Source organism: Merops nubicus, unplaced genomic scaffold (assembly GCF_000691845.1).
Source record: "Merops nubicus isolate BGI_N331 unplaced genomic scaffold, ASM69184v1 scaffold624, whole genome shotgun sequence".
Lineage (NCBI taxonomy): Eukaryota > Metazoa > Chordata > Aves > Coraciiformes > Meropidae > Merops > Merops nubicus.
In genome coordinates this window covers 2,158-17,937 of record NW_008602031.1, presented here as the reverse complement: position 1 = coordinate 17,937, position 15,780 = coordinate 2,158, and the positions used below count along the sequence as shown (strand labels likewise).

The window sequence follows — 15,780 nt, the reverse complement described above, 5'->3', positions numbered from 1 at the left end:
GTATGAGGGTGCTTTTTCCATCCCACCAAATACCAGTTGGTGATGCCAAGGTGGCCTTTGGCTAGTGGCTGTCTCTGCAAACACACTGTCTCACCCAAGGTCCCACCAGTGGGCCAGTTCAGGAAGGACCTTCCTGTATTTCCCAAAGGTTATACTTCTAGGAACTCAACTAAATTTGTGGTTGAAGCTTGTTCAAATACAGCCCTCATCTCTCATCCTCCCCTTCCATGGATACATTTATGGGACCAAACTGGTCTCTCTGCAGCCATGGGGTGGTGAGCTGGGCTTTGGGCACGGGTGAGCATCCATCCCACGCCACCGGGTCATCTGCAACCTGAAGACTCGACTGAGCAACAGGAAAGGCTTTGGAGAGGAGCTGTGGGCAGAAGGGACCTCTCTCCCCCCTGGCTGTACGTGAGTCCCAGCACGGCAGCTCTGGGGCTGCTCTGGATGAAGGCCTGGCAGAAAAACCTTGGCACGTCCCCTCAGCAAGTGGGACAAAGTGTGCAGCAGTTTGGAAGTAACTGGTTCACAACCGGCTGGGCTGGGAGCAAGGGGAGGCTCCATCCAGCCATGCCTGACCCTGTGGAACAGAATGTGGGGCCTGGAAAGAAGCACAGCCCAAATTTGGGCAGCTGAGCCCGCAGAGGACAACATTGCCATGGCTCTTTATCCATCGTGGTGGAAATACTTTATCTTCTGCCTGGGCTGTGCTATGTGAGCAGTGATAAGAGGTGGTTGTTAAACAGAAGCTGAAGCTGGTGTGCCCTTGGTCTCCAATTTCCAAGGTTACAGAGGAGAGGAAAAAAAACCAAACCAGTGGCTGATTCCTGTGCCCAGAGCTGGCACGGTGTGAGCAGAAGTGGGTGACCAAGGGGGCCTGAAAGAGCCTGAGCAGCTGGGCAGCAAGGGAATAGAAAGGAGGAGAAAGCATGGGAGGTTTTTCAGCATTACATGGTGGTGACTGGTGGCCACCTGCTCGTGCCTGGAGAGGATCAGCAAGGCCATGAGAGCTTCAGTAGTTTGCTAAGGTCTCTGCATGGACTGTGCCAGGAGGGGCTGCTCCTGTGTGGTGCTCCCACCTCCCCAGCATGAGGTGATGGTCCTCCTGGACACCAGCTGGACCTGGTGACAGCTGGTGAGTTCTGGAAAAGCTATCACAATTTGTGCCAGTGGCTTCACTCCCTCCCTCCCTCATGTGTTTGCATCCTCCATCCCTGATCCTTTAGTGCTGAGGTTGAGCCAGATGCAGTCACGAGCAGGAAGAGGAGTCCCAAATTTCCCTCTGAAAGAAACCCCTTTCCCATTGTGCATGATGGGGAGACTGTGTCCAAGCTACCCACAGCTCTGATGGGCTCAGTCCTGGCTGGAGATGGGCTGAGGGTCAGGATGAGACAGGAGGCACTTCCCAATTCTTGTTATCGCTGACCAAACTGCAGTTAGAGCTGCTGTTAGAATCATAACATCAGAGGATTGTATAGGTTGGGAAAAACCAGATCATGAAGTCCAACAATTAACCCAGCACTGCCAGGTCACCACTAAACCATGTCCCTCAGCACCATGTCTAAAGGTAACTGAAAAAGAGAGAAATGAAAGCAAGCCAGAGCACGAGGTTGTGGAGAACCAGCTCTCAGATTTGGGGGGTTATTTGAGCACTGGGTGTGTTGGAGCACTGGGAGAAGGACCATGACAAACTGGGGTTGGGGAATGTGCTTTGGCAGTGCTGGGGCTGCCTGTGGTCTGTCCTGCCCAACCATCCCTTTTCCCTCTAGGTGGAGTTAGAACACATCAGATTTCGGCCTGTTCCACGGCTGGATGTGGGCAGATGATGAGGTCCATGGGCTCTGTGGGTCATCTGCCCTTATTTCTGCTTTAGGAGCTTCTTCCCCGTAGCTTGTGGTGCAGTTGGAGGGGAGGGAAGGGAGCCAGGAAATCCTGCAGGGCTATTTTTGAACTCTGGATTAATTAACAGCATCGTTAAGGGGTGGGGATTGGCTTAGTTGCAGAGGGCTTCAAGGACAGTTTTGGAGATGTCAGTTCCAGATGTGCTCATTCCCAGGCCATGGGGACATCTAAGGTAGGGTTTGGCTGCAGATGCCAGGGGAGCAGCTGGGGCTGGACGTGGCACTGTGCCCAGGGGCAAGTTAACCCTTGGAATCACAGAATCATTTTTGTTGGAAAAGACCTTGAGGATCATCAAGTCCAACCCTTCCCCAGCACTGCCAGGTCCCCACTGCCCCGTGTCCCTCACACCACATCTCCACGGCTTGGAAACCCCTCCAGGGGTGGGGACTCCACCACTGCCCTGGGCAGCCTGGCACAGCCCTGGACAACCCTCAAGGGCAAGAAATTGTTCCTCAGGGCCAACCTCAACCTCCCCTGGTACAATTTGAGGCTGTTTCCTCTTGTCCTGTCCCTTGTTCCTTGGTGCTGTTTGTCTCTGCTGCATGCTGCAGCTGCAGGGCTGGGATGGTTGACCTGCTTATCCGTCATTGACATTATTTTCTTTTTCTTTTTTATTGCAACCAGCAACGTTCCTCACTCTGAGGGTCTCTTCCACGTCCCAGCACTTCAGTGCTTTTGAAGATTTAACAGCCCTCTCCCTCCCTTCCTCCCCGTCATTGCCCTGCTGGCCTCTGAAATGTTCTCAGCCACTCCTCCTTTTATGGGAAAGGGAAAAAAAATTGTTCAGGAGATAACCCAGCCACCCCCGGGTGTCACCCGGACCCTGTGGTGGGGTGGCTTTGCCATCGAGCTCAAGGGGATCCCCTCTCAGCTACAAGGCTGTGTCATTTGAAGTGCCTGCCACATGATTTTCAGCTGTGGGATGATGTGAATCAGATGTGGTCCAGCTCTGGAGTCCTCAGCATAAGAATCCCAGAACCCCAGCATGGTGGGGGTTGGAAGGGACCTCTGGAGATCATCTCATCCAACCCCCCTGCTCCAGCAGCTCACCCACAGCAGGGGGACCGGGATGGTGTCCAGGTGGGTTTGGGATCTCTCCAGAGCAGGAGACTCCACAGCCTCCCTGGGCAGCTGCTCCAGGCTCTGACACCCTCACAGGAAAGAAGTTTTTCCTCCTGTTCAGATGGAATTTCCTGTGTTCTGCTATTTTTTTTTTGTCCTTTCCAAGAAGGACATGGACCTGTTGGAGTGGGTCCAGAGAAGGGCCACAAAAATGATCTGAGGACTGGAACCCCTCTGCTGGGAGGCCAGCAGGAGAGAGTTGGGCTTGGGAAGCCTACAGAGGAGAAGGCTCCAGCTGGAGAGACCTGCTGGTGGCCTTGCAATACTTAAAGGGGGCCTTGAAGAAATGTGGGCACAGAGCTTTTAGCAGGGCCTGTTGGGACAGGACAAGGGGTGATGACCTTAAACTAAACGAGGGAAATTTAGACTAGAGAGAAGGGAGGAATTTTGGCTGCTGGGGGTGGTAAGCCCCTGGCCCAGGCTGCCCAGAGAGGTGGTCACTGCCCCATCCCTGGAACCATCCCAGGTGAGGTTGGCCGGGGCTCTGAGCAACCTGCTCTAGCTGCAGATGTCCCTGCTCAGGGCAGGGGGTTGGACTGGGTGACCCTGAAAGGTCCCTTCCCACCCAAACCATTCCAGGATTCTATGACTCTATGGACACAGAGCTGCTCTTGTCCCACCCTGTGACCTGTGGCCAGTGCAGCCCTGGTTTTGAGGCAGCACAGGGGCACATGGTGCCTCTCCACCACCACAGCTTCCCCCCTAACCCCTTCTGCTTGTCCCCAAACCCATCCAGTGCTTCCCTCTGGGACATATCCCAGGCAGGGGACAAAGGGGAGCAATTCCCAGCTGGGATCACTGGTGTGAGTCAAGTTTCTAACCCAGATCCTCTCCCGTTTCTTTCACACCCCCTTTCCCAGGCAGGAAATCCAAGATCACTAGGGGCTGACCAGCTGCTGACCAAAAGCCAAGGGGAAAAAAAAAAAAAAACAAAACAGCCAAATCCTGAGCAAATGCTGTATTTGCTCAAACTGCTCTTTTCTCAGAGCAGGGGGAGTGAGAGTCCTCCAGCCGGGCGCTTCCCACCAGCTTCACCAGGAGCCTCCAGGTCTCTGTCTTAGCTCACAGCGAAAACTTCCCAAATTATTTCAGTGCCTGACAGGTTCTTGCATATTTGAGGCTCTGCAAAACGTGGGGTTGGCCTTTCCAAGTCACTCGGGCTCTAGGAAAATATTTTGCTGCTCCTGTGTTGAGCTAAAAGAAGTCCCTGAAGTGCAGATGAAACGCTGATCAACCCAATGCAAGCTCCCCACCAGGATCTTCTGGGTGGATTGGGGCATGTCAGGCTTTTTAATTCTTCTTCAACTGGTGTTTTCCATTCCCTCCCTCCCCAGCCCATCGCTGTGGCTGTGCCTGGGTGAGTTTGCAGCTCCTGGGGTGGGGAAGGTCCAGGTTTGCATCCCCGGAGCGTCACAGACCCTCAGCCTCCATCACACCCTGGGCAGGGTCCCCCTGTGCATTCTGCAGTGATGAAAACCAGCCGGGGGAGCTTAAGAGAAACCCAAGGAGTTGATTTTGGGAGGGGGAGAGACTCGAGGCTTAAATATGCTGAACAGCTGGAGGGATGGAGGGGATTTCAAAGGCAAGGCTGGGATGCCAATCGAAACGGGAGCAGGCAGGAGGCCGGGCTGCCCAGATGGCACTTAGGAGAAAAGAGGCACTTGGAAAAAAAAAAATCTATAACATCCAGCAAATTATTTATAGATTTTTATCTCTTTAGTGCCTCGGTGGCACAAATAAAAGCGTCCAGTGCTTTTATGATGTTTTAAACAAACAAATCAACCTCCCCCCCTCCTCCGTCTGTTTTCCGGAAAGGTTTTGAGCCGTGTGAGCGTGGTCACCCATCAGTTGGGATTTAATTAGACTGATGAAACATCATCAGTCTGTTGGAACTGGAGATGAGGGTTGAGACACCCAGGAAGTAGCTGGGCTGAAGCAGGCAGCTCACAGCCACAGTGGTTTCATCTCTGGCTGGTGGTGGCGACGTTGAGTCTGGGCTTCCTGCAGCCCTGGCCGACTCCAGGTAAATCCCTGGTGGTCCTGGGTGACTTAAGGCCCCTCTCCACCAGCTCACAGTGTGAAAGATGCTGCTGATCTTTCACAGATCAGGGGCACACCCCTGATGGGCTCCCAGCCCCTGTTGCTCAACCAAGTGAGGGGCTGGAGGAGGCAGGGGACAGCATCTTGCATCCCCCCGGGGTGTGCACTGGGAATCTGGGAGATGCTTTGGCACCCAGCTGGCCCCGAGGAGCTGGTGCTGGCCACCCAGGAGCCCCTTCCTGGCCCAAAGGCTGGAAAGTCCCCATAGTGCTTCCTGAGGTGCTGAAATGACTCATCCAGCTTGGTTTTGCTATGGATTAATTCAAGGAGCTTTCTTAAACCCCTGCCCACCTCAGGAAAACCCCCCCAGCCCAGGGTGGCAATCCCATGGTGGGAGCTACTCGGGGGGGGGGGCTGTTGGAAACCAGCCCTGTGCTCCTACATGTCCTGGTTGTGGGCAATAACCCAGCTCCTCCTGTAGTTCTTGGGGGGTCATTTTGTGTTATTGCACCCCCAAAACCCAACAGCCTCCCCAAATGTCCTCTTTCATCTCTTCCCAGCAGTGGGGTGTGCCCCCGCACCCAGGCTGAGCAGCTCTCCCCCTGCTCCTTGCTTCAGGGCTGTTTTGGACAGAAGTTCTTTTTTTGGCTTCATTTTTTAAACTCTCCATGGGTCTGCTCCACTCAGCCAGCCCTGCAAACCCCCTGCAGCCCTTCACTGAAGTGGGATTTTCCCCCCGGCAGCCGTTTTCCATCAGGATCTTTCACTGGAGTGATTTATCTTTTCCTTTTCCCCCTCCCCAGGTCCCAGAGCAGGGTCAGCAAAGGAGGAGCAGCCACCACCCCCTCGGCCCTGCCTGCTGTTGTAGGGTTGGAGGAATCCCATCTTCAGGCACCTCTGCAGCTTGTTCTGGTTAAACTGGGGTTTAAACAGCCCCGTTGGCTCTGAAGCTCCTCCCCATCGAGGGCTTAGCAAAGTGGAGGTGATTTTATTTCCCTCCAGGGCAGCTCTCCGTGGATGGCAAACAGTTGTTGCTCTTCCTCCCCGAGGCTGAGTCACCCCTGGGGCTGCTGACACCCACGGGCTGGGCTCTCTTTGGTTTGGGGGTTGATTTGGTCTATGTTTTTTTACCCAGAAGGGTCAACCACAGCCAGATTTTGCTGAATCAGCAGAATAAACCCCCGACTCCCTTCAGCGCCGATGCTGCGGAGGCCTGGGGGAGCTGGGGCTTATGGTGCCTTGGCTTGCCAGAGCCTCCTCATCCTCCATCGTTGGCCCTAACGTTCAAACACCTCAGAACCCACTTGGCCTCCAACACCTCTCTCCACAGCACCTTGCTGGGAACCCTCCTCGCCCACCACACCCTGGTTTCCCTGAGACTCACCCCACCAGTGGCAGCTGATGCAAACAGGTATGTCCTCCTTGGGACCCTGGGGGTTGGGCTCTTCTCCCAAGGAACAAGGGACAGGACAAGAGGAAATGGCCTCAAGCTGCCCCAGGGGAGGTTGAGGTTGGAGCTGAGGAACAATGTCTTGCCCTTGAGGGGTGCCCAGGGCTGTGCCAGGCTGCCCAGGGCAGTGGTGGAGTCCCCACCCCTGGAGGGGTTTCCAAGCCGTGGAGATGTGGTGTGAGGGACACGGGGCAGTGGGGACCTGGCAGTGCTGGGGGGATGGTTGGACTTGACGATCTTCAAGGTCTCTTCCAACCAAAATGATTGATTCCTCCTCCAACTTGCTCTTGCTGCCACTTGTCCCTGGGGTGGACCATTCTTCCGTGCCCTCCCGCAGGCTCCAGCTCCCACCATCTCCTCCCTAAACCATCATCCAATGTGCTTCCTCCTCACCCCCCGTCCCTCCTCGGCGTGTGGCTACTCCCATCTGTGCTGGCCAGCCCGGTGCTTGCTCTTAGCTTTGTGCTCTATTTTATCTGGTGTTTCTCCAGACTTTAGGTAAACCACGGATTATATTTTTTTTTCCCCCTCCACTCCAGCAGCTCATTTTCATTTACCTCTTTTTATGCAAAGAGAAAGGAAAGACATCCCAGAAAACCCAGCAGCCTCCTTCAGATAACCTCAAAGCCTCCTGAGACCCCTTTGCTGCTTCCAGCCTCCTGCAACTTCCCACCCAGCTTCTCCCAGCTCCTGTCCTCGGGGGGGTGGGGGGCTGCGTGGGGAATTGCTGCGGTCAGAAGCAGCCTCTGCCTTCCCATGCCCCTTCCCCGACCTCCTCTGCTTCTCTGCTCAGCATTTCCTGCCTGATCACCTCCTCCAGCTGCAAAGCTGGGCCTCGATTCACCCCACTGGAGGCAACTGGGGATGGATGGGACACGCAGCCACTCCCCTCACCTTTCTCCTCCTCGTTGCACTTCCCCACCCCACAGAACCTCAGGCTGTGCAATAGGAGGTAAATATTTTGGGTCGTGCCATCCCCCTCCCACGCCCAGCTTTGGTGCTGTTCCAGGCTGGGTGCATTTTTATGGCCATGTCTCACCCAGCCAAAAACTAGGTGCTGCCAGCCAGGGGTGTGCACGTTCGTGTGCCTCCCATGGCTGCCTGGGCTTGCCAGGGAGCTGAGAGCTGCCAGCACCCAAAAGAACAAGCCTGTGGGCACAGGGCAGGGCTGGGAGCATCCCCGGCACAGCCCCGGCTGAGGTCCCACTGGTGGTGGAAGGAGAGACTGGGGGGAGGGATCACACCATCAGGCTGCTCCTTCCCCTTGCCTTTATGGAGTAAAGGGGCAACCCACCCAGGAGGACGTGGGGCCAGGACCAAGAGGATTGCTGCAGAAATGCAACAGCCATGGGGAAATGTGTGACAGCCTCTGGGCACCCACTGCCAGGGAGGGAGTGCCCAGGGGGCAAGCTGCAGGCATTGCTGGCATAGAGTCAGAATTGGTTGGAAGAGACCTTGAAGATTGAGTCCAACCCTTCAACCAGCAGTGCCAGGTCCCCACTGCCCCGTGTCCCTCACACCACATCTCCACGGCTTGGAAACCCCTCCAAGGGTGGGGACTCCACCACTGCCCTGGGCAGCCTGGCACAGCCCTGGGCAACCCTCAAGGGCAAGAAATTGTTCCTCAGGGCCAACCTCAACCTCCCTTGGGGCAACTTGAGGCTGTTTCCTCTTGTCCTGTTGCTTGTCCCTTGGGAGCAGAGCCCAACCCCCCCCCCCGGCTCCAGGCTCCTGTCAGGAGCTGTGCAGAGCCAGAAGGTCTCCCCTGAGCCTCCTTTGCTCCAGGCTCAGCACCCCCAGCTCCCTCAGCTGCTCCTCCCCACACTTGGGCTCTAGACCCTTCCCCAGCAGCTTTGTTGCCCTTCTCTGGCCACACTCCAGCCCCTCAAGGTCCTTCTGGGAGTGAGTGGCCCAAGGGGCTGTTTGACACCCCAGAGCTCCATCAGCAGCCTTCCAACGAGGCGATGGGAGGGCACCAACCGCCCGAGTCCCAGGCAGCACCTTACCTGCACCCCAGGCTGCTTCAGGCACCTTCTGTCTGACCAAGGACAGGGGCCACGGCTGCCACCTTGGACTCTTCTGCCCCCATCCTTGTATTTCACTTTGGGTTTTGGTGGCATTTTTTTTGGCAAGCACAGGATAAAGCAGCAGGAGGGAGCGTGGGGGTGGGTGTATCATGGGGGGAGCTGCTCGTGGCTCTGCCGTGGTGCAGCTGAACCACAAAAACCAGGAGCCCCAGGTGAATATTAAATAAAAGATTTGACTTTTATTTAAAATAAAATGCATTTGTACATAGTCTTGAAACCACAGACTACAGGAACCCACCACTGGTTATTCCTCAGATTTAGGTGGGGCAGGAGATCCCTCCCAGTTGGTGTTAATGCTGTGCTGGCTTTAACAAACAGGGAGGTCCTGGCCCCAGGTTATCAGTCAGGGTGTTGTGGCACAGCTCAGAAATACTATTTAACTTAGATAAAAATTTACTGGATCGAAATTGGGTTTTTTTGGGGTGTTTTTTTTTTTATATTTTCTTTGTTATTCCCCATACTCCTTACAGGCATACTACGGTTAATGCTGATACACCAGATCTATGCAATATTCTAGCTGGCTTGTGAGGCTATTTTAAAAAAACTGTACAATTTTATAAAATTTGTGGGTTTTTTTTACATTAGTTACACAGAAACCTATACTTCATAGACCTTTACTTCATATTGTAATGAAAAAGTTTTGCATATCATAGGCAGAACAGTGACTATGCTGGTGAATACTACAAGTGTCATAATACAATACGGTGTAAAAATAAAATAAAATTAAAAAAAAGACAATATAAATGATTATCAAAAGGCGAGTTAACAAATAAAACCAAGCTATGACAGGCTAAAAGAAGTTCATCTTCAAGGCCAACTGTCTTCAAAGGCATGTCAGGCACCTGCAGCAGTCCTGGTGCATGTAGTGTGAAAGGAGAGCTGGCAACTCTGCTCACGGGGAGGACGACTTCAGAAGAGGTCAAATGTACAGAATAAAAAACACACAAAAAACAGGAAAAAAAACACTCATGCATTAAACATGATAAATAGACTTCATATAGGTCAAGCCCCGGATGGCTTTAGAAGAAAATGGCTTAGAGGTCTCTTTAAAAAATTGGCTATTTTCAGCCAAATCTCATCCTGATCTGCCCCCATCAGATTGTGTAGGGCCAGCCACGTCATCACCCTGCCAGCCATGGTCTCGTCATAGCTAATTAACAGAAGTGCTCATTAGTGCACACGGATTAACTGGGCTGGTAATGCAAAAAAAAAACAAAAAAAAAAAATTTCCATGATCCAAAAAAAAAAAAAGATACATTTCAAGCTTACTTTTATTAAGCAGCATATCTCAAAGAACAGCTTTTTGAACGTTAAATATGACTATGGCCAGGGGGTTTCCTGGGGGTGCACAGTCCCTGGGCCTCAGACCCAGCCGCTGGTCAGTTTGTAGAACATCTCTTCGTCTAAACTCTCGTTCTGGTCCTTGGCTCGTGTGGACAGGAAGATGTAGCCCCCGATGAACTCGTGCACCACCTTGCAATCCACCTCCGTGCAGATGAAGGACACCCTGACATCGTCTGCGAACTCCACCGTCACCTTGGAGGGACAAGACAGGGGTTAGACACTCCCCAGGGGTTTATGCTGCTGTAGGATCTGCCTTTCTGCCTTATTTTTCTTTACAGAAGGTTTTTTTTCTGCTGTCTCAGCAGAAAAAAGGGTGCTGAAATATTTGGATTGGATATTGGGAAGAATTTCTTCCCTGAGAGAGTGGTGAGGCGCTTGGAAGGGGCTGCCCAGAGAGGTGCTGGAGTCACCACCCCTGGAGGGGTTCAAAAAACAAGTAGCTGTAGCACTTGAGGCCGTGGTCTGGTGGTGAGGGAGATGGTGGGAGGAAGGTTGGACTTGCTGATCCTAAAGGTCCTTTCCAACCATGGTGATTCTAGGATTCTATGAAATGATGCTTTGGATTCAGTGATCTCAGGGGTCCCTTCCAACCTGGGCTATTCTCTGATTCAGTGAATTCAGTATTATTCAAATAAATGTGATAAGTGATAATCAATAAATGTGATAAAAAAAATAAATGTGATAAGTGATTCAGTATTATTTAAATAAATAGAATAAAAATTTCTGCATCTATACATTACTTTAAATTACCTTTATACCTTGTATTCTCCCATCCCAGAGAGACAATTACCCAGCATGTAATGTAAAAAAAAAAAAAAACCACTGCACCTCTCAGCACCCAGCATGAGGCAACATCTTTGCTTCAGGAGAAAGAGAGACTGGGCACAGACCTGGGATTTCTTTCCAATTTTCCCTCTGAGTATATTCTGGCTTTGCAAGCTGAAGTTTGGCCTTAGAAATGCTTTATGGGGGCTGGGGGAGCTCATTTCAGAGCTGAACAGACCCTCCATTTATTGACACCAGTGATTTTTTTGTCCCCCCATCACCGCCAGCTCTGCAGGAGGGAGGGCGATACCCAGCAGAGTACCCGAGCTGAATAATTGGGATCTGGGGGCTTGCAACTGGGTCAAAACAAAGACCCTGAGGCATAGGGGAAGCTGAAGGATTTCTCCAGCAGCTCTTAACGAGCCGCAGACCACAGGAGAACAGCCCGTGCGTGTCCCTGACCATTTTAATTGGGTGTTCTGCCAAAAAGGAGCACAAGAGGTTTGTGCATCCAAATGGAATGGTTGGGTCAAAGCCCATCTCGGAGCCCAGTGGTGTCTACTGTTGCTTTTCCTTCCATGAAGGTCTGAGCTGTACTGCGAAGGAAAGGAATTTGAGCCTGGAGAGGGCCCAGGGCATTGATGCTCCTGGTTAGGATCCAGCTCGAGCATCAGTTCTGAACTTTGATTTTATTTCGCTGCCTCTGAGAGGGTGCTCAGAGACCAGAGAAAACTTGCACATGACTGGAAGGGGAGCAGTGAAGGAGGGCTGAACACCAGCTCACCATTTTGATCTCCCAGTTGACGTTCCACTGCTTCATGTTGCTGAACCTCCAGGTTTTGACGGCGTCGCCGGTGCTGGCGTCCATCCGGATCAGGCGGTTGTAGGCGATGCCGATCAGCTCCTCCTTCTTACCCCCCTGGAACCTGGGACATGGAGAGGGGTTCACCAACAGCCACCCCCACACCCGGCTCTGCCTCTTGAAGTCAGTGGCCCCGTCAGCTTAGGAAATGGGGTTTCTAAGTCCAGGCAATTAATGCTTTTAATTTGGTTCTGGTGTGACTTGGAATTGTAGAATGTGTGGGTTGGAAGGGACCTCTGAAGGTCACCTAGTCCAGTCCCCTGCTACAGGCAGAGACATCAAGCTGCTCAGAGCATGACCCAGCCTGATCTTGAATACCTTCAGGGATGGGGTCTCCACCACCTCTCTGGGCAACCTATTCCAGTTGATCTATCACCCTCATATTAGATAACTTCATCCTAATGCCTAACCTAAACCTCCCCTTTTCTAGCTCAAAGCCATCACCCCTCATCCTGTCCCTCCAAACCCTTGTGAACAGCCCCTCCCCTGCTTTCTTGTAGCCCCTCTCAGGTACGGGAGGGTTGTTATAAGGTCCCCCTGGAGCCCCCTCTTCTCCAGGCTGAACAGCCCCAACTCCCTCAGCCTGTCCTCACAGCAGAGCTGCTCCAGCCCTCGGAGCATTTTTGTGGCTCTCTGCTGGACACGCTCCAACAGCTCCACGTCCTTCTTGTGCTCCAGAGCTGGCCACAGGACTCCGGGTGAGGCCTCACCAGGGCAGAGCAGAGGGGCAGAATCACCTCTCTCCATCTGCTGGCCACACTTCTCTGGATGCAGCCCAGGCTGCCCTTGGCCTTCTGGGCTGGTGCTGCACATGGGTGGCTCACATCCAGCTTCTCCTGGACTAGTCCCCCCACGTCCCTTCCCAAAAGACTCCCCCAGCCGAGGCCACCGCTGCTCCGCACGGATCGCTCCGTGAAATTCCTCCCACCCCACCCCACCCCTGCCCCACTGACCTGGCAATGAAATGGGTGATGCCAAACTCGGGCAGTGACTGCCAGGCTTGGATGAAGCGCATCTTGGCCTCGATGAGGCTCATCTGGGCCACGTTCTGGTGGGCCTCCAGGATGCGCGCCGTGATCTGCGGGCGGCGAGACACGCAGGTGTTAGGCTGGCCTGGGGGGCTTGGTGCTGGCAGCCCCCCGATGGGTGATGACCCTGGGGGAGTCCTGGAGCCCCCCATGTTTCCCAGCAGAGAATCCACCACTTCTACCCCTTCTTTGTTCAGCTAGCACTGCTCAAAGCCTGCGCCACCGCGGGCGCTGCCCTCTCCAGATGTGTAAAAGCCAATCTAGCTCCGTGCCATCTGGAGGCAACGAGCTGCTCAGGCTCCTCTAGGTGAAGATGCAGGATGTAAGCAAGCAGCAGGGCAAATTTCTGCTGTAGGGTTTCCAGTTTTGCAGTATAAACCACTGGGGACCAGTATAGAAACCAAACAGGGCCCACGTGTCGCCAACTGGGGGGGGGTGGTGGTGGTGTGTGTTTGGTATTTTCATTGCTGCTCCCCAAACCTAAAGGGGATCTAGGCTGTTTTATCTTAAATGGATCTTAATTTTATTGTTGCTGTCACTTACCAAGTCTCTTACATAGCCTGGCTGTAGATGGCAAGGCGAAAAAACAAAAAAAAAACAAACAAAAAGAAAAGGAGGCAGAAAGAAAAAAAAAAGCAATCAGAAATATGGCAACAAAGCAAAGAAAAAGTGTAAATTAACTGCAAACCAAAGTTCAAGCAAAAAAAGAAACAAAACACATGCACAATGTCTTAGGTGGAAAAGCAGCCAAGGTGAATGGAAGGATGGAGAGGGGACGAGTGGGCTGGGATTTGTCCCTCCTGGCAGCCCTGCCTGAGTCCCAGCTGGCCCACACCCCATAGAGGTGGCTCTGGTCTGGCCTCTGGATGGTTTTGGTCCTGCTGGTGGGTGAATGAGAGGGTCAAGCTGCCAACTCAGAGAATTTGTGTCCTCACGCTCCTCCCCATGCCTCTGCACAGACTCCTACTTGCAGAGGAAGCTCAAACTCTCTCAATAGCTCCTTTTTTTTTTGAGATACGCAGAGAAGTGATGGGGATGCTGCTTGGGGTAGCAGCAGCTCGGAGAAAACATCAGCCAGGCTTCTAGGAAGGCATCTGGCTGGGTGCTGCTCCAACACTGAACCCCAACAAGGCACCTGGCAGCTGTGAAAATGCTCATTTGGGGTGTTTTCTTTGCCCGTTTTTGTTTTTGTTTTTCATTTGGGATTTGGTGCTCCCCAAACCCAACCTGCTAACCCTGCACTGCTGCAAGGGAGACTGCACTGGAGAGAACCACCACCCACGTGGGTCTGGGACAGGTATGGGACCAAAAGACTCTATAAAGCTTCCAGCAAGGTCCACTGTCAGTTCCCACCTTGGCACTGTTTGTGGGCTGCATGACCTCCTACTCTTCTTCCTCTTCCTCCTCCTTCACCCATGCTGAGGAACAGAGGGATCCTCATGGGCAGACTCCTTGCTTTCCTGCAGCCCCTACTCCTCTGTCCCTCCCAGCTGGGCCAGCACATGGGCCACCAGCAAACACAGAACCACAGAATCATTCAGCTTGGAAAAGACCTTTAAGATCATCAAGTCCAACCATTCCCCCAGTACTGCCAGGTCCCCACTGCCCCGTGTCCCTCACACCACATCTCCACGGCTTGGAAACCCCTCCAGGGGTGGGGACTCCACCACTGCCCTGGGCAGCCTGGCACAGCCCTGGGCAACCCTCAAGGGGAAGAAATTGTTCCTCAGGGCCAACCTCAACCTCCCCTTGGGCAACTTGAGGCCATTTCCTCTTGTCCTGTCCCTTGTCCCTTGGGAGCAGAGCCTGACCCCCCCCTGGCTCCAGGCTCCTGTCAGGAGCTGTGCAGAGCCAGAAGGTCTCCCCTGAGCCTCCTTTGCTCCAGGCTCAGCACCCCCAGCTCCCTCAGCTGCTCCTCACCACACCTGGGCTCTAGACCCTTCCCCAGCTCCATTGCCCTTCTCTGGCCGTGCTCCAGCCCCTCAAGGTCCTTCTGGGAGTGAGGGGCCCAAAACTGAGCCCAGGATTTGAGGTGCTGCCTCAACAGCACTGAGATCCTCTGCTGCTGCAAGCTCTGCCTCTGCCCATAAAGGAGAATCCTCATTCTGCTGTTCCATGGACATCTTACAGGAACCTGGTGTTTGCTCCTTGGCCTGGAGCAGGGCGAGGGCTGGTGCCCATCCCCATGGTTTGATGGAGGTGATTTTTATCACAAGGATACCTGCACAGTAAGCAAGTTCTGCAAGCTAATATTTTTCCAGGTGCCTCCATGTTACTGAGTTCAAGCCTAGAAGGTATTATATATGTTAAAATGGTATATTTATGCAGCCTCTCCTCCATCCAAGGGGGATATAAAGGCTTATTCAGACGAATAATAAGGGCTATATAAAATAGAACTCCACTGCCAGGAAACCATCGTGCTGTGCCAATAAAAAGTTCTATTTTTCCTGCTCCTCTGACTCGCAGCTTTCTTCTGGCTTCGGAGAGATCGTACGGAGCCACGAGCAGCCCCAGGCACACAGGCTGGACCATTCAGCCCCCGAGAGGCCACGGAGCAATGCCTCCCTTCTTTTTGCTGCTACCCTGATATAAAATGTCTTTCAGAAACCCCATGCATGGCTCTCCAGCCCAGAACAGTCCAGCCCTGTCATGCATGGGCCGAAGGGAACGTGGAGCTCAAGCGCGAGCGGCGGCAGCTCCAGGAGGAGGGAGGTTTCCAGCACTGGCTTTTGGAAGTGGTGGAAAAGCAAAGAGAGAAATGTGCAACGGCAGGAGGGCAAAGCCTGGCTAAAGCACTGCAAGCAACAGGGACTCTGCTCATCCTGAGGATTTCTGCAGGGGCTCTGGGCAGGGGAAGGGGTTGGAAGCCCAGCACCGGGGACCGGTTTTCATCTCACAGCTGCTACATCTGCATGGGGAGATACCTGGGGGGGGGGGGGGTTTTTTTTTCGTGGCTGCTGCCCCATGGTTTGGTATCAGCAGGGGCAAAAAACATTCCCCAAATGTATTAAAAAATCATTTTAAATCCTTAAAAGAAACGGTTCCCCGCTGCTGAGGCTGCGTACGTGCTTCGCGGGCGGTGTCAAGGTGGTGTGTGCCACCCCCAGGGGCTGGATTGAGCCCACGTGTGTCAGTCAGCATCTTTTTAGCAACCACGTGCACCCCATCAAGTGACAA

General features: G+C 53.3%; 1 protein-coding gene across 1 annotated transcript in view; it reads right to left on the bottom strand.

Annotated features, from left to right (window-relative positions):
- Window positions 1–9,966: 9,966 nt before the first annotated feature.
- Window positions 9,967–15,780, bottom strand: part of LOC103770895 (fermitin family homolog 2) — a gene marked incomplete at its 5' end in the record, with an annotated part of 6,766 nt that continues 952 nt past the window's right edge. The window contains 4 exons of the mRNA XM_008938174.1: window positions 9,967–10,140; window positions 11,498–11,639; window positions 12,529–12,653; window positions 13,147–13,167. Of these exons, the coding sequence (XP_008936422.1) occupies window positions 9,967–10,140; window positions 11,498–11,639; window positions 12,529–12,653; window positions 13,147–13,167 (462 nt within the window). The remainder of the gene's footprint in view (window positions 10,141–11,497; window positions 11,640–12,528; window positions 12,654–13,146; window positions 13,168–15,780) is intronic.